General features: G+C 40.8%; 1 protein-coding gene across 2 annotated transcripts in view; it reads left to right on the top strand.

Annotated features, from left to right (window-relative positions):
• Positions 1-27,603, top strand: part of DIAPH3 (diaphanous related formin 3) — a 582,052-nt gene that overhangs the window by 431,975 nt on the left and 122,474 nt on the right. For both annotated transcript variants that reach the window (XM_088842795.1, XM_088842794.1), the window contains 2 exons: positions 2,370-2,465; positions 2,952-3,011. In XM_088842795.1, the coding sequence (XP_088698921.1) occupies positions 2,370-2,465; positions 2,952-3,011 (156 nt within the window). The remainder of the gene's footprint in view (positions 1-2,369; positions 2,466-2,951; positions 3,012-27,603) is intronic.

The following is a 27,603-nucleotide window of genomic DNA, read 5'->3' as shown; positions in this document are numbered from 1 at the left end:
GCGTGCTGTGATTCATGGGGTCGTGGAGAGTCGGACACGACTGAGTGACTGAACAGAACATAAAATGCTGTTTCCCTAACCTTTTCTTCTCTTTTTTTCTTTCTTGGTATTTCATGATATTGATGACTTTTAAGAATCTAGACTAGTCATTTCACAAAATATTGTTTCCTTATGTTTAGATTCAGGTTAAATATTTCTGCACAGGTTATTTTGTGTCCATTTCAGTGCATGACCTCAGGAGACAGTTGTTGTCCATGTACCCCACTACTGGTGATGTCAAATTTAATTATTTGGATAAGGTGTTATCTGTGAGATTTCTTCATGCCATGTTGCTCCATAACCTCACATGCAATAGTTTTTGTAACCATTGATGATTTCTTTTGATCCCTGGGTTGGGAAGATCTATTGCAGAAGGGAATGGCAGCCCGCTCCAGTATTCTTGCTTGGAGAATTCCATGGACAGACCATGGAGTCGTAAAGAGCTGGACATGCCTGAGCGACTCACACTTTCACATTTGCTTTCATTCTTCAGTCTGGCCCCTCCCCCCATCTGTCTTTGAGCACTTTCTTATTTTCTGGCACAACTGTGTTTTCCTGACTCATTTCATTCTTCCTTGATCTCAGCCCTAGAATCAGCCATTTCTTTATGTATTCCAGTTCCTACTAGTGAGTAATAGTATTCAGAAGCCAAGATTTGAGGGCCAGGTGCGCTCATTGCTCCTCAGCTCTTTGGGACTGCAAAGCTAGAAAAAGTACTTTTTTCAAAGCTTGAGCTTATCTGATACCTTTCTGTCTAATCCAGCACTTCATGGTTCTTCCTCTCCTTCTCCTACTCAGTATTGTATTTCCAGCAAGCATTGCATGTTCTGCATCAACATGTCTACCCATCTGCTCAGGCTTATAATACTCGTGTAATAGTTTCACAATCACTTCATCAGTACTACCGTCAACAGCAAACTTACTACACAAAGTTCAAGGTTTCCTTTTACTAATGAGATATACTCACAACTAATATCACACTGAGATATATTCTATATTTAGCTTTACTGCAGTTCTTTTTAGAAAAAATGTACTTGAGTTTGAGTGTGAATTTCCAAGATTGCTAGATACTATTTAAAATATCCTAAATATTTAATGTATTTTAATTAAAATAGCCATCAAGCCACTTTAGAACTAAATTTACACGTAAGTTAACAACCTCCAAATACTCTATTGCTCACCCACCTTTTTTCAGATTATACCTATGAAGTTTAGTACTTTTCCAAAAATGAAACAGAACCAGATTGCAAACGGCCAACACATTTATATTTATATATCTGTTTATAAACCGTATTGAGTATGTTATTTGTACTCTATTGCATTCATTTGTCATATGTTCCCTAGAATAGGATTGCATTTCAAAAAAAGAAATAAAAAATCCTGAGGAAAATAGTTATGTAGTATTTTAGACATGACTGTATACCAGTCACACAACTTCATAGAGAATGCCTGAAAACAACTACTCTCTCAGGGACCAAAAAAAAAAAATTTTTGCATTTCCATGGATTTAGTCTGAACCAGTAGTTTCTTTGAACCTTTTATTTTTTTTAACAGCTTCCTTTAAAAAACATTTAGAATGGGCATATGTAACTATAGATTATTACAAAATAACTGAATCCAGAGAGCTGGCTCTATATCCAGAATCTTATCAATTACATGTAGAATGTCAGTTTAAACTAATCATAGTGTGTTTCTAGCCTTCAGATTTTTCAGAGCCTCTTCTGGTTTCTCTTTCATTAAAAAGACAAACTTTTCATACTTTCTGTAAAAGTTTGCAGTGATTGTTCTGTGTCACTGAAAGTCTGGAGACAATTATCCTCTGATAGGAAGAATCAGCTGTTGGGAGCATGTTCAGAGAAGTTGGCCTGGAAATATAATTTTGTACAATAAATTTAGACAGCAGAATCTCTGTAACAACAGAAACATTCTCCCACACCTGGTCAATTTTAGAATAGGAGCTTATGCCTTGAAAATAACCCATTTCTACAAGGGAAATGTGATTTATGATAACCCAAGACACAGATATGACTAGATCCACATTCCATTTGAAGTTATTGTGCCACCAGACTATAAAAACAGTGCTCTAAAGTGAATCAGCGGGATTTGGTTCTCTTTAGTGGACAGTGGCAGAGGCACTAATGAGACAGATTTCATTAAAAGATATTTGATTTCTGGGGGTGTTAAAGTCCTTTCATATTTTGAAATTGCTGGCTTAGTCCTGGCATCTGATCTTCTTCTCCCTACCATACCATCACCAGTTCCTGCGCATGCTTTGACATTGCTATGGTAACCCAGAGGGATGATGGAATTCCCGGCTTCTCTTTTCACAGAGGGTGATGAGACAGGAGTGATGGATAGTCTGCTGGAGGCCTTGCAGTCGGGGGCTGCCTTCCGTGACCGAAGGAAAAGGACACCGAAGCCAAAAGGTGAACATTATGCTTCTTTCATGTTACTTTCTAGGGAACTGTAACAAAGAACAACACTCCCCTTTTTTATAATTCTTTTAAAGTCGTGTGTCAAGAATGTAGTGCTGTGGGCAACAACTCTTCACGAGTTTTATAAGTTCGCTTAATCCTTCCTTTGCAATGACAAGTGTCAGAGAGAGAAGCGTTCCAGTTGGCCAGTGTCACTAGCATATTAACAAATCAATGCGCTGAACCTGGGAAAGCCTGATTAGTGTGACAGGTCTCATCTAAGGGACCATATGTACCTTATCCCAGTGGAGTTCACAGTAGCATAATTAAATGAGAAGTAAAAGTCATAACATTATTGCTTCAAGTGTATCAGGGTATTGAAGCATTGCTTCGCTTCCAGAAACACTTAACTTTGGAAAAATGTCTAATATTATTATACTTCCTGAGGTGAACAGAGCTGTATATTAAGTTTCTTTTATATATATGTATTTTTAACAGATGTTCGGCAGAGTCTCAGTCCAGCATCTCAGAGGCCTATTCTGAAAGTTTGTAACCATGGTAATAAACCGTATTCATAAATTGCACATTCTTCTTTTCTACTTTTATCCTGTTGGTTTGTGATTTTAATAGGCTGCTGTGATGATCTTGAGTTTCAGTGTGACTAAAAGAGTAAAAATGTGTGGATGTACATATTTGCAGTGAGACTGTACACTCAAGTTTCCCATCCCTCCATTAGTGCCGTGAGGCAGTGTCAAAGATTCTTCTTTCAGGTCTCAAGTACATATTTTGCTTTTATTATTATTATTTGAAGTTACCTCAAACATGTATAATCAGTGTTGTCCAGTGTCTTCTTTCAAAAACATTGTTTTTCCTAATCCTGTTTTGAGCAGTGTATTTGCTTTACATTAAGGTACAGTTTGAAATATTGAATTGTTACCTATTTTACTCTACCATATTTGCCAGTACAGTGTGAAACACTGTGACCAACTCTGTGGCCAAGTCTTTAACACTGATGAGCTTCATGTGATGTTACTGTGGAAAGATGTGCTAGAATCACTAAGAAAGGTGAGCTGCCTTAGTCTCCGATGTTTATCTGAGGCTGGCTCCTGAACCCCCGGCTCATGGAGCCCTCTTTCTGTCTTCAAGATGCCATTTCGTGTGGATTGGGCTTTGTTTACTTTGGCTTCCTTTCTCTCACTGTTATGTATTATGGTTTCTGCTTCCCTTTCCTAGTCAAAATCAAATTCATCCATCGTGATTGACATTTATTCAGTGAGGTGTTAACGAAGTTTGCTAGATTTATAAATGAAAAGATACTTGACAGACTTTATTTGGGTTGTTTTGGGTACAGATGAGTTAACATTCTAAAAGTATTAATGTGTGACTGAATAGAGAAACTTATGTCGAAGTTCTCGAATAACCTAAAAAGAATATGAGGTAAATAAGAAAGGGGCATGGATGTAGTGATCTTTTAATAGCTGTGTAGATGCTTACTGATCAAGATGAGGTATACATAATAAATGCTTAATAAATGAAAGAAAGGTAAAAAAATTACACCAAAATTTTAAATAGATCTTTTGACTTTTTTTGAACATCTTGTTTTTATTGTTTTGCTTTCATCTATTCTAGAAATAGGAAGAAAAAATTGTACTAAGTCAAAAAATCTCATTGTGGATAATTAATTCCTAGCTTTGGGTGATTGTTTACTAAATATTGGCAAAAAGTGTAGAGGATAGAGAAACTCAGAGAGGCTGAGAACTTGCTAAGAGTACAGAGCTAGTTGGTGACAGAACTGTAACATTAGTGTTGATTCCCATCATGTTTCTTATTTGATTGCATATATGTACTTAGATTTTTAAATTATTATTATTAATGCAATATGTGAAATAACTCCACCCCCTTTGTAAGTCATTAAAGAAAAGACCCAGTCATGACATGATATGATTATAATGGCATACAGATACCCATGCTGTGATTAAGTATTCTGGCTGCTATGAAAGAGAAAACTTTTTAAGATAAATTTGTATACTGACCTTGAGAAGAACAGTCCTTTTGTGACTATAATGTTAGTAACGTGTCCAGGCTACAAAGGTTTGTCTATAATTATGAATTGTGATATTTTTGGTCCATATTAAAAAGCAGGTAAGCATTGCACTTCCATTTCTATCAAGGCTGATATACTATCTTAAGTCTAAGGTTTTTGTGATAATTAAGTAAATTATATAGCATGTCAAAGGAGATATATCTTAAAGATCAAATTCTCTGACCTAATATAAATGGAATGGTTTAAGGTATTTTAAAAATGTATTTTCATTGATATTTATGTTTTCTCTTTATGTTTCTCACCAAGTAGGAAAAAAATTCAAATAACCAGACTGATTTTTAAAGATACATGTATGATGGCAGATTTATTAGACTAGACCTTGAAAAATGCAGAATTTGATTAAGAACATTGCAACAAGGATCATGAGTGTTTTTTGAAAAGATAACATTTTAGAATTCATTTTTAAATCTATTTTGAAAAATTACTTTGTTTTCACTAAAAATATTAACCTTACAACTGAACTATGTGATTGAAATGTAACATAAACCCCTTTGTTTTTTCACTTTCATGTACTTGGAGAAGGAAATGGCAACCTACTCCAGGATTCTTGCCTCGAAAATCCCATGGACAGAGGAGCCTGGCAGGCTATAGTCCACAGGGGTCGCAAAGAGTCAGACACGACTGAAGCAACTTCACTTCATGTACTTAAAACTAACAGCCGATATTTGTATTTTCTAAACATATATAGTAGTTGATATCTTATTATTTTTAAAAGATCTATGAGATTTTCTACAAGATTTTAAATTTGTTTGCATCTTAATAGTAATAGTATTAATAGGCTAATTTTTACTACATTACTTTGCTTATTGAGTTATTTGAGTTAGAAGCCAGGCAGTATGTTGAAATGCTTTATATATATCCTTTCTAATCTTCTTAATAATCCTATCAGATAGTCATTGTTTTTATCTCTGTTTTATAATAAAACATAACCAAAGATTGAACAGGTCTCAGTTTGCCTCTGGTCCTGTGGCCAAGTTTCAGACACCGGTCTGCCTGACTTCCAAGTCCAACTTCTTCATCTCTCTGCTATGTCATGTCTGAACACAGCAGCTTGAATCACTTTTTTTTCCTCTTCTCATCATCCTGATGAGCCACGTATGTCCATGTTCTTTCTCTTGTGACATAAGTTTGTGCTGTTGAGACACACTCTCACACACACTCAGATATTTTAAACCCACTGGTCTGTCTCCTCCCCTGATCCCAGGTAGAGCCACTAGATAGCACTCTTTTATCTGAGGCTTGGATCACAAGAATAAACCACCTTCCAGAATGAGGACCATTGTTTATTTCTTTTAATAAACTCTGTATTAAAATATCTATATTAATTTAATAAACTTATACTGTTAGGAAGATCATGAAAATTTTAGATTATAAATATAGACTTTTTGTGTGTGTATGTGTGTAGACTAGAAAGAGGGGGATTCATCTTTTTATTTCAGAATGAGAAAATCCTGATAAAGTATCCTCTGAGTCCTTGGAGCTAAAGTATCACAGGATATATTTTGGCAAAAGATGACCTCAGGCGCTATAACTCCTATAAATCTCACAAACAGAGAAATGGTACACACTGAATAATCCAGCTCTTGTGCTGCACTAAACCTCTACTCAAAATACTTTGGTTAAAACCTTTAGCTGTTTTATCTTTTGCTTTGTCTGTTAAGACCTAGTAAGAAATTGTGTGTGGTATTTTTCTTTGTTAAACATTCACTCACTCAGTTGTTTAGCAAAATGTATTAAGCGTTGCTGGGCACTTTAGATGCAGAGATACCGTCTAAGAGTTCACCATCCAGTTAGGAGACAGCTGAGTAACAGTTCTCATGTGTCTGGTTAATGCCAAGATAGCACTAATACACAGAGCTTTTGGAATACCGTAAAGACCAATCCAGACTTTATGAGACAGTTCAGAGTTGGTCTCTAGAGGGACCTGAAATCAAAGCTGAGTTTTGAAGGATAAATAGAAATGAGGCAAAACGCGGATGGCAAGAGTGAGGCAGCAAGCAGAAGCGGCATATGCATGCCCCCCAGCCTGAGCCCGTGAGGCTGTGCGCCCTGCGGGGCCCCTCGCTCCCTTCCACTCTCCTTCCCTGGCTGCGGTCACCAGTCTGTGCTCCAGTCCGTGTCTGTTCCTGCCCTGCAGGTAGGCTCACCGGTCCACTCCTCTAGAGTCCACGGACATGTGCTAATAGACAACATTTGTCTCTCTCTTTCTGACTGACTTCACTCTGTGTAACAGGCCCCAGGTTTCAACCCACAGACAGAGCAGTCTGGCAGTCTACAGTCCTGCTGCTGCTAACTCGCTTCAGTCGTGTCCCACTCTGTGCAACCCCACTGACAGCAGCCCACCAGGCTCTCCCGTCCCTGGGATTCTCCAGGCAAGAACACTGGAGTGGGTTGCCATTCCCTTCTCCAATGCATGAGAGTGAAAAGTGAAAGTGAAGTCGCTCAGTCGTGTCCGACTCTTAGCGACCCCATGGACCACAGCCCACCAGGCTCCTCCGCCCATGGACTTTTCCAGGCAAGAGCACTGGAGTGGGTTGCCATTGCCTTCTCGAGTCTACAGTCCAATGGGGTCACAAACAGTTGGATACAACTGAGCACACGCAGGTTCATCCACCTCACTGGAACTGACTCAAATTCATTCCCTTTTATGGCTGATTAATATCCATTACCATATGTAAAATAGATAGCTAATTGAAAGTCGCTGTATAACACAGCGGGCTCAAGCTAGAAGGGCGGATGGGGTGGGGGATGAAAGGAATTTGAAGAGGGAGTGGACATGTGTACTTAAGGCCGATTCACATTGTTATATGGTAGAAACCAATACAACACTATAAAGCAGCTATCCTCCAATTAAAAATAAACGGAAAAAAAAAACAAAACAAAACTCTTTGCTCTTATTGGGAGCTGTGTGCTCTTGCTGGCACACTGGTTTTTCCCGTTTTGCGCCGGGCATCGCCCTTAGAGTCTCGTTCGGTGTCTGCCCCATCACTCCTCAGTCCTGTCGGTGCAGACGAGGAAGGCCTCTGCCTTGTTAACTGCTGCAGCCCCAGTTCTTCACTGGGCTCGTGCCTGACACACGGGTGTTTTTAGTAACAATGTGTTGAATGAATATAGACATGTCTATGCTTAGACTTGAATAGAACAATTAATGTACATTGAGCAAAATCACATCTGTGGTTGTTACCCAAATATGTAGGCCTTATATGTCACTTGCTAAAGGCCCAGCTGTGACCAGGTACTCCTTCTCATCTTCTCCCTGGAATATTCAGTTCAGTTCAGTTCAGTCACTCAGTCGTGTCCGACTCTCCGCGACCCCATGAATCACAGCACGCCAGGCCTCCCTGTCCATCACCAACTCCCGGAGTTCACTCAAACTCATGTCCACAGAGTCGGTGATGCCATCCAGCCATCTCATTCTCTGTTGTCCCCTTCTCCCGCCCCCAACCTTTCCCAGCATCAGAGTCTTTTCCAGTGAGTCAACTTGTCGCATGAGGTGGCCAAAGTATTGCAGTTTCAGCTTTAGCATCAGTCCTTCCAATGAACACCCAGGATTGATCTCCTTTAGAGGAATATTATCTGTCATCAAAAGGAGATATTTGATCATCACAGATTTGAAGATTATTGCATCAGATGTGAAGGGTGAGGTTCAATCTTGATTAGATTATTCACTCCTTAGCAGTGCGGAGTAACTTATTAATTTGATTTCTTTCCCTTGCTTAAGCAAAGCTTAACAACAGTAAATAAATGAAAGCATCCGCTAATAAGTACAGGGCATTGTCTCATTTCTTTACTCAACACAGTGCATTTGAAATCTAAAGATTTTCCCTAGTTGATAGAAAATAGTAACTCAAGATAATCAAAATATTTATTAATGCATTTTAATAAAATCATACCATATATGGGTATTGGTGAATAAACTGACCTGGTTAAAAATAAAGGCCCAGATAGGGAAGAAGTATATTGAGAGTCTGATGCCAGGCCAAGAACTTGGACTCTTGAGGCTTTTGAGCAGGAAAATGACAAGTCTGAGCAATTTGTGTGGAATTGCAGTAACACATGTTAGAAGAAGAATGGAAAGGACCTAATAGCCACTTTGAAATTTCCATAGATTGGCTTCAAGGAATGGGGAGAGTCAGAGAGCTTATCCGGGTGTGAGGAGAGAAGCCAGATCTAGAGCTCTGTGTTGAGATCGTCACAGACACGTGCTCACAACTGCATGAGCAGATGAGTTATCTGCAGGAAATCCTCTAACCCAGAGAATACAAGGACTGAGCCTTAGGAATGGACACAGGCAGTAACGGAAGCAGATAACGGATGAAAAGGAAGATCACATGATAGAGGAACCTTCATTGTAGGTTGAAAGAAGACTTTCACGGATGTGGTTTGCCCCATTTTGTTTCTTTAGTTGTTTCTTTCATTTTATCTTTATAAAACTGAGTGGTATTACAACTGAAGGCCCAGTGTTTTTCAGGGTACAGTAATTTCTGCTCTCTTCAGGGACTTCTTTTCCCCTGTAGACTCTTTTAAAACGTTTGTGACAAAGGTTTCACAAACAGGAATTGTTCAACCACATCTTATGGAGCATCTGCTAGCAGTTTGATTGCATCTCATTAGATGGTTCTCTTTTCATTAAGTGGTACTGTGGAATTTTTTTTTTTTTTTCAGTTAAATGGATATAAAGTAATCAGAAAGGATTCTATAAACTATATGCAATTAAAATCCCTAATGATAAAACTATTTAACTGTGACAAAATAAGATAAAACATAATCAAAATTTTAGGCAAACAAGTATTACACATTTTTAGTGAACATCCATAACCTAAACAAAATCTTGCTATATTATCTTTACACTAAATCAATTTTTAATAGCCCTAATTTGGATTTGATTATCTATTTTTACTCTTCCACTTATATATGGAGCTTTGAGAGATTTTTATAGAAATAAGATTGTATTGCCTCCAGGCACAGCTGCTCTGCCACTCTAAGATTGGAAGTCAGAATTAAATGTGAAGCTAGTTAGATATCTTTGAATTAGCATATTTCTCACAAAATAACTCTAAAGGAAACTCACAGGACAGGTTTGTTGTCAATGTATTAAAGCTTCACACACAACCATCCCCCCCTCCCTACTGCACTCAGCCTTCAGTCCCTTTATTTCTTGACCTACCTTTTCCATGAGCAGCAAGAATTTGTCTTGAGGCAGAATTATGAAATTTGTAAGATTTTCAGTGATGTCTACTGAGCACGAGCTGCCTTCAGGCTTTTCTGCAAACAGGGAGAACAATACCAAACCAGTCTCTGTCTAGAAAACCTTATCTATCAAAGCAGAATATGGGCTACCATTTTCATTAAAGAAAATAATAATATCCTATTTTAAAGTAGAAAAGCATAACAAATCATATGGCTTATTTTCTTGAGATTATTTTTTGTTCTCTTTCTGATGAAATTGTGCCTGTCAAAGTACGGGAACTATTAAAATACTAATTGTTTTTGACACCCTTACACTTGGGCTTTCAAGTGGAATTAAATACTACCTGTACCTGTCAAAAGACTTAAATATTTTTTAAGGAGACTTTTCTAGGCCAGGAATGTAAAACAGTTCGGGTGATTTTACATTTTATTCAAGCATCAGTCTCTCCTCTTTACTATGCAGTCAAGCACAAGAAGAACAGACTCAGTAGACTCCTGCCCTGGTCCCTATGCCCTGTGGGTGGACAGAAAGGCCTTTCCCTTTTGCAGTCAGGGTGGGACAACCTTTTGGTGAGTCTTATGAGACAGACTATTAAGCATGAACAGGTTAGAAAATTCTCAAGTAGTGAAGGCCTCAAGTTGTTTTAAAAGGACATTTAAGCAAGAAACAACAAATACCTTTCATTTAATGAGCATTCACAGTTGTATCTTGAAGGCTGAGACTAAACGGAGTGAAAAGGAGATAAAGAACCATTGTGTGAAGAAAGGGATGTCCTTGACTTCCCTGAAATAGTTGTTATGTTTATGTCTCTGTTTGTGTTACTCAGTAGACTATAATTGTTACTTTTATATGTTTTTAGTCCATTCTAAATATATCCTTTTCTTAAAGCATAGGTTCAGAATCTGGATTTCTAAGGAGTCAGTGGATGGACTTTAGAAACTCCTTGAACTCTATTTTTGTTCCAGATTTTGTGCTGAGGCTTTTTTTTTTTTTTTCTTTTTCCCCCTGCTAAAAGGATCTGTTGATTTTATCAAATTCCCCAAAGAATAAAAAATATTTTTTTTCTTGTTTGATTACTGGTTTGTTACAAATTTTCTGTTTCTACATGTTACATTTTTATACAGATATGCATGATGCATTTTCCACATTTGTGACTGCATCAGTAAGTATCTCGTAACGTTTACTGTAAATTTTTTGTCGTTTGAAAACTAATCTTTAATTGACATAGTCACAAATGTGGGGAACATATCAAATGGTTGATGAGTCTGTAATTCTAGTAACAAATAAGCTGTTTAGGATAAGCAGGTAAGGTCCAGTAAACCAGCGCCGCTGTCGAGGTTCACTCAGGATGCAGGGAGCTGACGACATCACATGTACCCAGGACGGTCATTAGTCGTGCTGGATCTCCTGGGCAGGAAGATGTGCAGGACTTGCTAGACTCTGCAGCTGGGAAGGATCAGTCTCTGAGGCCAAGAGGTGGAGCGGTCTGCAAAGCCACAGGCTTGAGAACGGCCAAGTCCATCAAGGATGGAGGCCCGAAGGGCACAGACAGCACCGTTCAACTCTGGCAGAGTGTTTGTGGTAGAACAGTAGAAACTGAAGCAGACAGCGCTGAGTGCAGGCATCGTGGGGGCTGTCCTTTTTAACAGCCTGGGTGTGAAAGAATGAAATAGAAGGGAAATGGCTGGAACTAAAACAGGTTGTAGTTCAATGAGAGGGTTGTGACTATTTCTCTTTTGTGTGGCATTGGCTTTAGGGTCCATTCTGAAGGGAAGGCAATCTGGTGGGGAGAGATGTGTGTTTGCTGGGGCTGTAGTGAGGGTGAGGTTCCTGGGAGTGGGATGCGAGAGCACAGATGTGAGCACCTGGATGGTGCAAAGGAAAGGTGTGTGCAGAGAAGTAGACGCAAATATTGAGTCAGGAGCTTGGGGGTCTCACATGATGACATGCTTTTTCTCTGAGAACTAGAATGCAAGGGCTTGTGCAAGTGGCATGCTCTGTGTGGGGAAGGGGGGCAAGGGCAGCAGAGAATGACATGTCTCCTAGATGGATTGTGAAATGTTACTGCTCAGGGAGATGCAGGAAAATGTTTGCACCAGTGGTCCAGCTGAAAAGAGAGAATATTCAGTTCAGGTCAGTCGCTCAGTCGTGTCCAACTCTTTGCGACCCCATGAATCACAGCACGCCAGGCCTCCCTGTCCATCACCAATTCCCAGAGTTCACTCAAACTCATGTCCATCAAGTCGGTGATGCCATCCAGCCATCTCATTCTGTGTCGTCCCTGTCTCCTCCCACCCACAATCCTTCCTAGCATCAGACTCTTTTTCAGTGAGTCAACTCATCGCATGAGGTGGCCAAAGTATTGGAGTTTGAGCTTTAGCCTTTAGCTAAAGGGTCCAATGAACACCCAGGATTCATCTCCTTTAGAATGGATTGGTTGGATCTCCTTGCAGTACAAGGGACTCTCAAGACTTTTCTCCAACACCACAGTTCAAAAGCATCAATTCTTCGGCAATCACTTTCTTCACAGTCCAACTCTCACATCCATACATGACCACGAGAAAAACCATAGCCTTGACTAGATGGACCTTGGTTGGCAACGTAATGTCTCTGCTTTTTAATATGCTATCTAGGTTGGTCATAACTTTCCTTCCAAGGAGTAAGCGTCTTTTAATTTCATGGCTGCAATCAGCATCTGCAGTGATTTTGGAGCCCAAAAAAATAAAGTCTGACACTGTTTCCACTGTTTCCCCATCTGTTTCCCATGAAGTGATGGGACCAGATGCCATGATCTTCGTTTTCTGAATGTTGAGCTTCAAGCCAACCTTTTCACTCTCCTCTTTCACTTTCATCAAGAGGCTTTTGAGTTCCTCTTCACTTTCTGCCATAAGGGTAGTGTCATCTGCATATCTGAGGTTATTGATATTTCTCCTGGCAATCTTGGTTCCAGCTTGTGCTTCTTCCAGCCCAGCGTTCCTCATGATGTACTCTGTATTTAAGTTAAATAAGCGGGGTGACAATATACAACCTTGATGTACTCCTTTTCGTATTTGGAACCAGTCTGCTGTTCCATGTCCAGTTCTAACTGTTGCTTCGTGACCTGCATACAGGTTTCTCAAGAGGCAGGTCAGGTGGTCTGGTATTCCCATCTCTTTCAGAATGTTCCACAGAGAGAATATTCAGTCAGTTCAGTTCAGTTCAGTCGCTCAGACGTGTCCGACTCTTTGCAACCCCATGAATCACAGCACGCCAGGCCTCCCTGTCCATCACCAACTCCCAGAGTTCACTCAAACTCATGTCCACAGAGTCGGTGATGCCATCCAGCCATCTCATTCTCTGTCGTCCCCTTCTCCTCCCGCCCCCAACCTTTCCCAGCATCAGAGTCTTTTCCAGTGAGTCAACTCATCACATGAGGTGGCCAAAGTATTGGAGTTTCAGCTTCAGCCATCAGTCCTTCCAATGAACACCCAGGATTGATCTCCTTTAGAATGGACTGGTTGGATCTCCTTGCAGTACATGGGACTCTCCTCTTCTCCAACACCACAGTTCAAAAGCATCAATTCTTCAGCAATCAGCTTTCTTCACAGTCCAACTCTCACATCCATACGTGACCACGGGAAAAACCATTGCCTTGACTAGACGGACCTTTGTTGGCAAAGTAATGTCTCTGCTTTTTAATATACTATCAAGGTTGGTCATAACTTTCCTTCCAAGGAGTAAGCGTCTTTTAATTTCATGGCTGCAGTCAGCATCCGCAGTGATTTTAGAGCCCAGAAAAATAAAGTCTGACAGTGTTTCCACTGTTTTTCCATCTATTTCCCATGAAGTAATGGGACCAGATGCCATGATCTTTGTTTTCTGAATGTTGAGCTTCAAGCCAATCTTTTCACTCTCTTTCACTTCCATCAAGAGACTTTTAAAAAGTGAAGTTCCTCTTCACTTTCTGCCATAAGGGTGGTGTCATCTGCATATCTGAGGTTATTGATATTTCTCCCAGCAATCTTGATTCCAGCTTGTGCTTCTTCCAGCCCAGCATTCCTCATGATGTACTCTGCATATAAGTTAAATAAGCAAGGTGACAATATACAGCCTTGACGTACTCCTTTTCCTATTTGGAACCAGTCTGTTGTTCCATGTCCAGTTCTGACTGTTGCTTAGAATACTACTTGTGTATAAATAACTGTCTGTAAAACCGGAGGGAATGAAAAGTAGCCGAGGTGGTCCCCAGGTCCCGTGACAAAGGGCAGTTGATTCTCCAGTTGCCTGAAAACTCTAAAGGTTAATCTGCAAGTGTGACTGTAGGGATCAGTTTGGCAGTGGCCAGCTGAGTGAGCTTCAGCGCACCAGCCAGGCAGAGTCATCCTTGTTTGAGGGATAAGGTGTTCCATGTAGCAGTAGTTACAACAGTGTGGCAGTTAAGCAGTAAAGTAGAGGAAACTGTTGGAACATCTGTACCTCGCATGTTTCAGTGTGGTTTGGGTGTCCTGTTACATGTGAGGAAGGCGTTCTGTCAGGGATGGCATTGACCTAATGCTGCTGGTTTTCCTCCAGGCAGGTGCCAGCTACATCAAGTGTCTTGAGGTCTTTTCCTACTCAACAACACTTGGTGCTAAACTTCACTGTTTCTAAGGGACTACTAGATTTGTTTTTATATTTTATTTTATTTGCCCTCATTAAAAGTAAAGGTCAGTTTGGAGTAGTCACAGATAGAAACCACTTTCCAAGTGTTGTCAGTATCAGATATAAAGGTTTTGCCAAATGCCTGTCTGGCATAGTAGTTACTTAAAGTAGTAGCTGTTTGTACTCACTGTCTGTCTGTAAAAGTAGTCGTATTTTTGAATCCTATTTCTAAAAGCCTTGGGTGATCTGACCGAACTGTCTGGCCTTGAAAACAGCGTGGAATCAGGCACCGGCTTCAGGGGCAGTTAGGCCTTGCTGTGACTTCTTGACCTAACAAAAGGAGACCCTCGCAGGTTATTTAGCCTTTGGATTTACTTTTCCTCAGCTGTAAAAAAGAGAAATTACACTATGTGCTTCTTAGACTGTTTAGAACATTAAGTGAAAACATGTGAAAAGACTCTACTAAGGTACCTGTGTGGCGTGCTAAGTTGCTTCAGTCGTGTCTAACTCTTTCCGACCCCATGGACTGTAGCCCTCCAGGCTCCTCCGTCCATGGGATTCTCCAGGCAAGAATGCTGGAGTGGGTTGCCATGCCCTTCTCCAGGGGATCTTCCTGACTGGAATCGAAACCTCATCTCTTTTGTCTCCTGCACTGGCAGGCAGGTTCTTTCTTTACCACTGTTGCCACCTGGGAAGCCAAAGTACCTATAATTGAGTTAGGTATTCCATAAGTTCAGTATTTGTTAGTGCCTCTGCAGTTTTTCTCCTTTTCTGCCTACCCTGCATGATGCATTTGTCAATAGAAAGTTATTATAAATTCCTGTGCAAACTGGCAGTAGTTTGCAGAATGGGTGTACTAATTAGAGAGATTGAAATTAATTCTTTTACATATGACAGTTGCTGTACTGCACTTAAGATGTATTAATTGGTATGAACTAGTTTCGAAGAGAAAAAGAAAAAAAAATTAAAAGTCTATAGAGACTTTGGTTTTAAAATAAAATAATAAAAGTGTTTTTACCTCCTCTTCCCCTTGGGTGTTACCGCAAAGCCGCAAGGAGGAAAAGCAGCAAAAACCAGCATCCAATTCTGTGAAGTCAAGACATGGTCAGCCTGGAACAGCAAGATGTGAAAACAGGAAAGAGGATGCTGTGGGAGGGGGGAGCTGGGATCCGGGGGCTTGACGGCTTCCAAGCAGATTCCCCAAACTAAGGGCCCGGGAGTGCTCTGTGGGGATCCTGGAGGTGGGTGTCCAAACTCAAGGTGTGGGCAGGGCGGTTTCCTCCTGCAGGCTCTGAGGGATGCCCCGGCCCCCCATCTCTCTTCTGGAGGTGGCTGTCCTCCAGGTTCCTCGGCTTGCACTACATCACGCTCGTCCCAGACTCTGTCTGCACGTAGCCCTGCAGCATGTCTCTGTGTCTTCATGTGCCCTTGTTTTTGGCCGTACCGCATGGCATATGGAATCTTAGTTCCCCAACCAGGGATCAGACCCACGCCCCCTGCAGCGGAAGCTCAAGTCTTAACTGCTGGACCGCCAGGGAAGGGCCTTATGTGACCTTCTTATATGAACTTGAATCTTTTGGTTAGGGCTCCCCACCTTAACCTGGAGGAGGACATGGCAACCTGCTCCAGCGTTCTCACCTGGAGACTCTCATGGACAGAGGAGCCTGGGGGCTACAGTCCATGGGGTCACAAAGAGCTGGACACGACTGAAGCGACTGCGAGCACACACCCCCCACCTTAACTTCATTACATCTGCAAAAGCCCTATTTCCAGATCAGGTGCCATTCATAGACACCAGGTGTTAGGGCTTCGACATGAGTCTCGGGTGGTACAGTTCAGCCCACAGCAGCCGGGACCCAGTGAGAAGCACTGACGTGCCCTCACAGGAGCACCCAAGGGCTCAGCAGCCGTGGGTGCCCGGAGGCGCCGACAGAAGTGGCGGGATGTCCAGTGGGAACTGGGGTGCCGGGGGCGGGGCAGCCCCATGCAGGTAGCAGGCGCCATGGCCAGGCCTGCGACCCCCTGGTGTACTGCATTTCCTCCTCCCCGAGCAGGTAAGATACAAATGGCGTCTGGAAAGCTCAGGCAGAGGCTCTAGAACTGGGGTGCCGGTCAGAGGCAAGGTAGTGCGCTGAAGACAGGAGTTACCTGAACACAGAGGTGAGTCCCAGGAGACAGGAGGGGATGTCAGTGGGACAGTCCTGTTTGGGCCCAGCCACCACTCAGCGTGAGCCAGCTCACGCTCCAGGCACAGGATAGAGGGTTCTCCTGGGGACAACCAACAGCCTAGAGAGAAGGCTTTCAGATACTGGTGTTTTGGACCCTCTTCCCTCAAGAACTGCTAGCTTATTACAAGAGTACTCCACAGAGAAGCCCACTGGTTTACCTACTCACACAAGTTTTTTTCTCTGAACTATTCACTGGGGTCAAGGATTCATTAGCTGACACTTGAGGAAAACATTCAATCTAAAAAAACAAGGGAAAACAAACCAGAGGAGCTCTTAGTGAACAGAGAAAATATGGAGGAAAGCACCATAATTAATAATTGCAAAGATGTCAAATATTTCAATGATATGTCATATTTATAATATATGCAGTATATATATAAAAGGATTAGAAACAGATATGTTGGATGAAAAATATGGTAGCAGAAAAAATACTACTATGTTTGGAAAAGCATAAACAGAGTTAGTTATAGGAAAGATAAGGGGGAAAATGTAGAATTTACAGGTAAGAGACAGAATTTACAAATAATATGATATATCTAACTTTATAATTTTGTTATATTAGTATTGTATAATTGTGGATAACTGTACAATTGTATGATTGTATTGAACGCTTTGAGGACAAGTATAGAAAGAGTGATAGGCACTTGGAAAATGAGACAATTATTCTAGAAAAAAAATGATATACAGTTGATCCTTAAACACCATGGGTTTGAACTACATGGATTCACTTTTATGTGCAATTTTTAAATAGTAAACATAATACTACACCATCTGTTGGTTGAGTCCGTGAATGTGGAACCACAGGGCAGGAACCTCATGTATGGAGGAACCTCGCATATGACTGTAAATCATATGTAGATTTTCAAATGCTCAGAGGTCAGACCCCCTAACTCAATATTGTGCAGGGGTGAAGTGTATAATTATGATACTCTACTTGCATTTAACATGGCCTCATATGCTATTTTATAGTCATAATAGTAATAAAATCTGGTAGACAGATTCCAAGGTGGCCCTCAGTGATCCTTGCCTCCTAGTGTTCTTTATTATGTAGCTCACCTCAGCAGCATTTTCTAGGATTAGTCTGCAACTAGTTGAATAGGGCAGAAATGATAGTATGTCTCTTCTGAGATTGGGGCTTCTCCGAAGGCTCAGTGAGGTAAAGAATCGCCTGCAATGCAGGTGTCACAGGTGATGCGGCTTCTATCCCTGGGTCAGGAAAATCCTCTGGAACGGGAAATGGCAGCCCACTCCAGTATTCTTGTCTGAAAAATCCCACGGACAAAGGAGCCTGGTGAGCTACAGTCCATAGGGTCGCAAAGAGTCGGACACAACTGAGAGACAAAGCATACACACACATCTGAGATTAGGTTGCAAAAGATACTGTGGTTTTGCTCTGGGGTGCTGTGTCTCCCCCTCTCTCGGTTCTGGGGGAGGCTATGTTGTGAGAAGCCCTATGGAGAGACCCAAGTTGTGAGGATATTAAGCTTCAATCTCACAATAGGAAATCAGTGTCTATAGTTGATGAATCAAGAAATAACAGGAGAAGTGTCAATAAGGCAAGAGAATCAGGGACAATGAACTTTTATATTTTATTGGAGGCCTTTTGAGTTTCTTTATCAAGTAGCCATTAGCTTTCTTAGAAGTTAAGGTTAGAAATATTAAAGTTCTAAGTGGGCAACATGGGCAGTCAGGATGGGCAAACACCTGGTGGCCCAGTTTATCTCTATTAAGGATAACCAGAAGCTCAGCGTTCTCCTTACATCCATTGGTTCTCTGTCTCTTTCTTTACTAAAATACTCTGGTTTTATTTTTCATTTTCACTTTCTCTCCTCTAATGCTGTGTGTAACAGGGGCCCCTCTCTCTCCCAGCTCTCAGCTTTTCCTTTTTCTGCGATCCAGAGACTGAAGTGCTCTGCACTGTGCGCTCTTTCAGGGTGATGCTGCCGCCTCTAGCTCAGGATAGTGGCTGTGCTTCTCTGTGTAAGTCGGGCCACCTTCCTGCTGCTTCTGTGTCCTGTAGACAACACTGGCCAGTGATTTTGCAGCACGTATCTGACTGTTTTTGTCCTTTGCAGTTCTGAATGTGAGAGAAAATGCTGGAAATGCATAAGACAAAATCAGGTCCCACTCTACTTTGTGTGTGGGGGTTTGGCTTTTCGAGCAAAGCGTCCTTCCAGTGCTGCATAAGAACTTGAGGTCTAATCTTCATTCACGGAATCCTCAGAAAGCAAGGGAATGGGATGAGATTTGCATTTGGAATTCACACTGGTTACTGTTATTGACTGTTTGTAAATAAGTTGTCTTAATACATTATACTGGCTTCATGAAAGCCAAGGATGTATTAGTATAGCTAGAAGAACTATCTGTGTTTTGGAGGGAATGGTGGTATGACCACTTGTTATATAGTCTAGGTAAGGAGATAAATATTTTTCTACTTTAAAAGCATCTATAAATTTATTTGAGAAAGCATTGACATGCATTAAGAAAGCTACATGTCCCATCAATTCCCAAGTAAATTAGAAATTATTAGTGTTAGCCATGATGTAAGTTATTGTGATACGACAGCATTTCGCTTAAGCAGTTTCACCATTTATTAGCTCTGATATTAGAATAAATGATAATGATCATTAAGTGCTATGTACATTATCATTTAACTAATCATGCTTGCAATCTCCTTCTATTAGTCAAACCTCTTTGGGTTAATTAGTCAGAGGAGCTGCCTAATGCCGATTTCTAGAGGAATAATGAAGTAAAGGAACACTGAAGTGTGTAAAGAAAGTGATAGTGCGTCACCACGTACCTTACATGTTGGCTTCATTCACCCGCACTCCATCCGTTGTAGTAGCCTCAAGGTTAAAAGATTCTGGCAGCTTTTTTTATTTTGAAATATGATTGGGCCTATTAAATTACATGCATATATTTTTTCCATTAAAGCACATATGCAGCAAAGTGCTAATATGATATGCAAATAAAAACAAAATTCTTATTTACCAATATATCCATACTGAAAGATAAACCAATAAACACTGTTTAGATTGAGCATTTAAAATGTTAATAACATTTTATACTTTGATTCTGACAAGTTAATAACTCAAGATGTGTAGAATATCAAGGCTGCACATATACGATACAATCAGGAGACTTTTATTATTAGTCCTTTTATTATTTTTGTTAATATAGCTAGGCTAAGGGGTCCCTAAGCTGATGTTCGATAAACCATGAGCAGAGTTTTATTTAATCCAAAGTATATTTTATCACTGGGTGAAAAGTATAATTTCATCCCTTTTTCTTAGTCTTTCTCATGTCTCAGAGGAGGAAAGAAAAGAGAAAAGGGTCTTTTAAAATTCACTGTGACCTGTTATGAGGCAACTTGTCAAATGATAATGATCGTCTATTTTTGAACGTGCAGGCACAAGTCAGTGAAGGGCATGGTGCATGAAGAGGTGGAGTCTCCAGGCAGAGAAGCACCCCCTCCTGAGAGCGCCCCTGGGTCCACGCCACACTTGCAGCACGGGCAGTACCGTCCTCTCTAATGCGTCTCAGGGTTCTCGTCATGTCCTAAACACTGCTCTCCCTGTGTGCTCCTCACTTGCTGGAAACTGGATGAGGCCTGTTACTCTCCACTCTGCTGATATTAACCTCTTGCCTCTGTGTTCGCTGGTCTGCGTTTCCTTTGCGCACCTAAATACAAAAAGACATCATCTGCTCAGGGTGAGAGAGAAATACGTGCAGTAACAGAAGGAAGCAGACAGTCAGTAACTGTGGACCAGAGCCCCGTCCAGCCCCTTCCCCCAGCTGGTGACCTCACGCCCCACCCTGTCCTGACTGTGACAGCAGTAACCATGCTCTGTTTCTTTCTTTATGAGTACAGTTCTACACTTTGTATCCATATTGTTGTATGTGGCTATAATTTGCGTATTCCAATGATATTTAGTATTCCAGCCTGGATATATGAACTTTAGTTCTTCTGTTGGTAGATATTTATATTTTTTCTAGAATTTGGGTATTATAAATAGTACTGCTAAGAACATCTTTGTAGGTGTCTTTTGGATCTGTCAGAAATATATGTAGGCATGTAGTTCACGGATTAAGCCTCTGTTCAGCTTTAGTGAATACTGCCCAACAGGTTTCCAAAATGATTGTACTTTCATCAACAGTATATGAGAATTCATTTCAGTAATTCTGGTAAGCTATCTCATTGTGGTTTCATTTTGCATTTCCCTCATGAGTAACATAAATACTATTCCATGTTCCTTTGGCTTTTTACATAATATTTTTCACATAATATCTCATTGTGTGAAGTGCCTATCTGAGTCTTTTCTATATTTTTCTATTGGCTTGTAGGTGTTTTTCATATTGAGAATAAATAGATTTTGATACAGCTTAGAACTCCATCATAACACTTATGTCAAACTGCCCATTAAAGGCAAGACTGTGTTACTTTATATTCATATAATATTCCACATCACTCAGATCTTTGAGTGAGAGACCTTATATGACAGGTCTGGTCAATATATGATAAAAGAGCAGCATCTTGCCAAGCGTATAAACTATTGCTATAAAACATTGTCCTCAACTTCTAACTCACAAACCTGTATCAGAGATGAACTCTCAAAGTAACAAACTTACAATGCATTTAGATTTAATTTTATAAAATTTGAGTAACCTTTTTTATAAAATACTTTTGAAGACTCTGTTACCAAAGAAAAAATTCAGTGCAGTGCACATGATTCTCTTATTGATAAGTTGGAACCAGATTAAATGAATAAATGTATACATTTCTTCTAGAGAATTATTTTCATTTATTTGTCACAAAAACGTATATCTTGCAAGTTCAAATTTCAACATATTAATGAAGATAGTTTTAAATTAATAGACTTAATATGATAGAAGCTACTTTTTTAACATTATTTATTTTTAATTGAAAAATAATTGTTTTTCAGTATTATGTTGGTTTCTGCCAAATATCAGTATGAATCAGCCGTAGTATAGATATGTATACTCTTATTGTGCTGTGATTCATGGGGTCACGGAGAGTCAGACACGACTGAGCAACTGAACTGAACTGAACTGAACCTTTCAGTTCAGTCGCTCAGTTGTGTCCAACTCTTTGCAACCCTGTGAACCGCAGCACGCCAGGCCTCCCTGTCCATCACCAACTCCCGGAGTTCACTCAAACTCATGTCCATCAAGTCAGTGATGCCATCCAGCCATCTCATTCTCTGTCGTCCCCTTCTCCTCCCGCCCTCAGTCTTCCCCAGCAACAGTCTTTTCCAGTGAGTCAGTTCTTCACATCAGGTGGTCAAAGTATTGGAGCTTCAGCTTCAGCATCAGTCCTTCCAATGAACACCCAGGGCTGATCTCCTTTAGGATGGACTGGTTGAACCTCCTTGCAGTATAAGGGACTCTGAAGAGTCTTCTCCAACACCACAGTTCAAAAGCATCAATTATTCAGTGCTCAGCTTTCTTTATAGTCCAGCTCTCACATCCATACGTGACCACTGGAAAAACCAAAGCCTTGACTAGACGGACCTTTGTTGGCAAAGTAATGTCTCTGCTTTTTAATATGCTATCTAGGTTGGTCATAACTTTTCTTCCAAGGAGCAAGCGTCTTTTAATGTCATGGCTGCAGTCAGCATCTGCAGTGATTTTGGAGCCCAGAAAAATAAAGTCAGCCCCTGTTTCCCCATCTGTTTGCCATGAAGTGATGGGACCAGATGTCATGATCTTAGTTTTCTGAATGTTGAGCTTTAAGCCAACTTTTCACTCTCCTCTTTCACTTTCCTCAAGAGGCTCTTCAGTTCTTCCTTGCTTTCCGCCATAAGGGTGTTGTCATCTGCATATCTAAGGTTATTGATATTTCTCCTGGCAATCTTGATTCCATCTTGTGCTTCGGCCAGCCCAGCATTTCTCATGATGTACTCTGCATATAAGTTAAATAAGCAGGGTAACAACATACAGCCTTGACGTACTCCTTTCCCGATTTGGAACCAGTCTGTTGTTCCATGTCCAGTTCTAACTATTGCTTCTTGACCTGCATACAGATTACTCAGGAGTCAGGTCAGGTGGTCTGGTATCCCATCTCTTTCAGAATTTTCCACAGTTTGTTGTGATCCACACAGTCAATATTGGCATAGTCAATAAAGCAGAAATAGATGTTTTTCTGGAACTCTCTTGCTTTTTTGATGATCCAGCGGATGTTGGCAATTTGATCTCTGGTTTCTCTGCCTTTTCTAAATCTTTGGAAGGGGGAAAAATTATGTAGTTCACTAAACATGCATTGCTAAGTTCATCACTTACCCTGCTTCCTTCTCTGTGAAATGTCATATTGGACTACCCCCATAGTAAGGATGGGCCGTACATACTTAAGCAGCTTCTTTAGTGTTTTGCGTTTACATGTTTAAAATTCTGATCATTATAATAAACAGCACTGTTTATTCAGGATAAGTTAGCAGACGTTAACAACTTTAAGGCTTTGTTATACATATTGCCACAGTGATGTGGGATGGATGAAGGGAGTATATGAATGTATACTCCTACCAGCATCCAGTGACTTGTCCACTCTTCAAACCCTCACCAGCACTAGAGGCATTTAAAATTTTTTCAACAGTTAGACAAAATGCTGTCTCATTATTTTGCATTTTTAATTAGCAATGAAATTTGTTCTTCTTTTTTCTTATTATATTTGAGAAAATAGGAGGGACAGGGAAATCAGAAACAGTGGAGAGAAACTTTTTCAGTATTTCTTCTCAAACTATGTTATCCACTAAGGAAAATCTATAAATTTTAATGTTATCTCTTCTGTCTTTTTCTCAACTAGGAGCAGTTATTATTACTGTTTATTTGTGATGATTTTTCAATGCTGCTATTTCAGGAGTAGGTTTTATTTTTACATTTTGGTTATTAATAACAATACATATAACCAACTCCTGTTTCATTGGAGTAATGAGGTAGAGATAGACAGATGGAAATCAGAGACAGACCTAAACCCCAGTGGCAGTGACTGGTGAAGGGAAAGCTAGGATCTCAGGTAGACTCACACATCCTTCCCTGGGGGATTTGGGTTATTAGGAAGCAGCTAATAGATCTGTGCAATTTCTTGTGACTAATCTGAGTCTACTTGATATCAACAGAGCCCACTGAAAGGTAAAGAGACTGAGCCAACCAGCAAACTTTTGCTCTGAACAATTTTGGCCACAATTTTAACAGGTTATTTTTCACTGAGTTTATCGCATGAATCCATTTAATAAAAGATATTTCAATAATGAAGGCAATTCTGAATATTATTACTTTGCTAAAACGTTAATTTTTTTAATTTATAATTTATATACCTTACTTCTAGGAAGATTTTGAGGTGACTTAGAAAAGAAAGCTCAGAACAATCCTATAATTATAACAGAAAACAGATGCTGTAAGAAAACAGAAGCAAGTTGGCCTCTTAGCTTGGAGCTATAATTCTTAACTTCAAAATCCATCAGAAACCCTCGAGGCGCTTATCCAAACCCAGGTTGCTAGGTCCACCACAGAGTTATAGATTCAGGTTTGTGGTAGGCATGAGAATTTGCATTTCTCATAAATTCCCAGAGGCTGCTCATCCAGGGAACCATACTTGCAGAACCACATATCTTAGGCTTTTTTTTTGTTTCTTGAGTTTTTGGAACCATCACTGATTAATATTACATTTTTTAATTAAATCGTTCCTCTTTATAACTCATTATCTGATCATACATAGTAGCTGTGTTATTATTTTCATCAATATAAATATAATGGATATGATTGGTCATAATTTCTGGTTATTCTGAACCTTGACCACATTAAACACACCTCAGTTCAGTTCAGTCACTCAGTCGTGTCCGACTCTCTGCAACCGCATGAATCACAGCACAGCAGGCCTCCCTGTCCATCACCAACTCCCAGAGTTCACTCAAACTCATGTCCATAGAGTCGGTGATGCCATCCAGCCATCTCATTCTCTGTCGTCCCCTTCTCCTCCTGCCCCCATCCTTTCCCAGCATCAGAGTCTTTTCCAGTGAGTCAACTCGTCGCATGAGGTGGCCAAAGTATTGCTGATTGCAGCCATGAAATTAAAAGACGCTTACTCCTTGGAAGGAAAGTTATGACCAACCTAGATAGTATATTAAAAAGCAAACATTACTTTGCCAACCAAGGTCCGTCTAGTCAAGGCTATGGTTTCTCCTGTGGTCATGTATGGATGTGAGAGTTGAACTCTGAAGAAAGCTGGTCGCCGAAGAATTGATGCTTTTGAACTGTGGTGTTGGAGAAGACTCTTGAGAGTCCCTTGGACTGCAAGGAGATCCAACCAGTCCATTCTAGAGGAGATCAATCCTGGATGTTCATTGGAAGGACTGATGCTAAGGCTGTGAACGTTTATTTAGTGCTTAAAAGTTACGTGTTATTGAATCAAGTTCACGAGTTGTAAATAGTTGAAAGTAAGTGCTGAATCTGACTCTTACGTGGTTTTAAGTCTACGGAGAATATGTATGTAGCATGAGCTGCGTGAACAGCACAGGATGTATAAGCATATAAACACAAAAGTTGCGCACTGTCTCTAGTTCATTGGTCTGTGCAGTTAATTGTAACTACTGAGTGGCAGAGCCAGGATTCAAACTCAGGACTTCTGTCTGCAAGATGCTAATTGCTGAATGGTAGAAACAAAGAGAAGAGATTGCCCCAGACATGAGAGGTAAGGTGAGTGAGAATCTTTTTGGAAAGAATACGATTCCATAAAGAAGAAAGAAGCCAGTGCTTGACCATATACTGTGTGTTAAACATTCTTGAGTGCATTGTTTACATTGTCCCATTCAAAGTCACAACGGTTAAGGAATCCTTGCCCCAAATCATAAAGTGGATAAATGGCAGAGCTACGAACTGAACCCAGATGTGTTGGCAGCAAGCTCCATTCTCTAAGTCACTTCAATAAACTGCCTGTCCTTGAATGGAGTCAGATTGCTTTTTCTGGAATAGAAGATGCACTCAGAAATGATTTAGAGTGCAGACAGATAAGGTGCAGACAGAGGTGCTGTCTACTTCCTGTTTTGTGACAGTGTAAATTGGAAAAACAACTGACGGATTTTCTCCTAAGTTTCAGTTCAGTTCAGTTCAGTTGCTTAGTTGTGTCCAACTCTTTGCAACCCCTTGCACCGCAGCACGCCAGGGCTCCCTGTCCATCACCAACTCCTGGAGTCTACCCAAACTCATGTCCATTTAGTCAGTGATACCATCCAGCCATCTCATCCTCTGTCGTCCACTTCTCCTCCCGCCTTCAATCTTTACCAGCATGAGGGTCTTTTCAAATGAGTCAGCTCTTCGCATCTAGTGGCCGAAGTATTGGACTTTCAGCTTCAGCATCAGTCCTTCCAATGAATATTCAGGACTGATTTCCTTTAGGGTGGACTGGTTGGATCTCCTTGAAGTCTAAGGGATTTCAAGAGTTTTCTCCAACATCACAGTTCAAAAGCATCAATTCTTCAGAGTTAAGGTTTCTTTATTGTCCAACTCAAACATCCATAAATGACCACTGGAAAAAAACCATAGCCTTAACTAGACAGACCTTTGTCATCTAAAAGGAAATGTCTCTGCTTTTTAATATGCTGTCTAGTTTGGTCATAACTTTTCTTCCAAGGAGCAAGTGTCTTTTAAATCCATGGCTGCAGTTACCATCTGCAGTGATTTTGGAGCCCAGAAAAATAAAGTCAGCCCATTTCCACTGTTTCCCCATCTGTTTGCCATGAAGTGATGGGACCAGATGTCATGATCTTAGTTTTCTGAATGTTGAGTTTTAAGCCAACTTTTCACTCTCTTTCACTTTCATCAAGAGGCTCTTTAGTTCTTCCTTGCTTTCTGCCATAAGTGTGGTGTCATCTGCATATCTGAGGTTATTGCTATTTTTCCTGTTTGATCACTTCCAATTTGCCTTGATTCATGAACCTAACGGAGAAGGCAATGGCACCCCACTCCAGTGCTCTTTCCTGGAAAATCCCATGGACAGAGGAGCCTGGTGGGCTGCAGTCCATGGGGTAGCTAAGAGTTGGACACAACTGAGCGACTTCCCTTTCACCTTTCGGTTTCATGCATTGGAGAAGGAAATGGCAACCCACTCCAGTGTTTTTGCCTGGAGAATCCCAGGGACAGGGAAGCCTGGTGGGCTGCCGTCTATGGAGTCTCACAGAGTTGGACACGACTGAAGCAACTTAGCAGCAGCAGCAGCATGGACCTAACATTCCAGGTTCCTATGCAATATTGTTCTATAGGATCAGATTTTACTTCCATCACCTTTTACATCCACAGCTGCAGGTTGTTTCTGCTTTGGCTCTGCTCTTCATTCTTTCTGGAGTTACTTTTCCACTGATCTCCAGTAACATATTGGGCACCTACTGACCTGGGAAGTTCATCTTTCAGTGTCCTATCATTTTGCATTTTCATACTGTTTACGGGGTTCTCAAGGCAAGAATACTGAAGTGGTTTGCCATTTCCTTCTCCAGGGGACCACATTTTGTCAGAACCCTCCACCATATCCCGTCCATCTTGGGTGGTCCTGGCTTATAGTTTCATTAAGTTAGATAAGGCTGTGGTTGGTTGGTCAGTTTGATTAGTTTTCTGTGATTGTAGTTTTCTTTTTCTCTGCCCTCTGATGGAGAAGGATAAGAGGCTTATGGAAGCTTCCTGATGGGAGTGAATGACTGAGGAGGAAACTGGGTCTTATTCTGGTGGGTGGGGCCATGCTCAGTAAACTTTTAATCCAATTTTCTGTTGGTGGGCAAGGCTGTGTTCCCTCCCTGTTCTTTGACCTGAGACCAAACTATGGTGGGTGTAAGGAAGATAATGGGGAGCTCCTTCAAAAGGTCTTGTGCGTGTGCTGTTGTGTTTAGTGCCCCGACCCTGTGCAGGCCACTGTTGACCCACGCCTCCACCAGAGACTCCTGGACACTCACAGGCAGGTCTGGGTCAGTCTTGTGTGCGGTCTCTGCTCCTTTCTCCTGGTCCTGG

This window comes from Moschus berezovskii, chromosome 13, assembly GCF_049115385.1.
Source record: "Moschus berezovskii isolate FMDL1 chromosome 13, NW_MosBer_1.0, whole genome shotgun sequence".
In the NCBI taxonomy this organism is placed as follows: Eukaryota; Metazoa; Chordata; class Mammalia; order Artiodactyla; family Moschidae; genus Moschus; species Moschus berezovskii.
The sequence above is the reverse complement of the archived record's forward strand: the minus strand, read 5'-3'. Positions and strand labels throughout refer to the sequence as shown.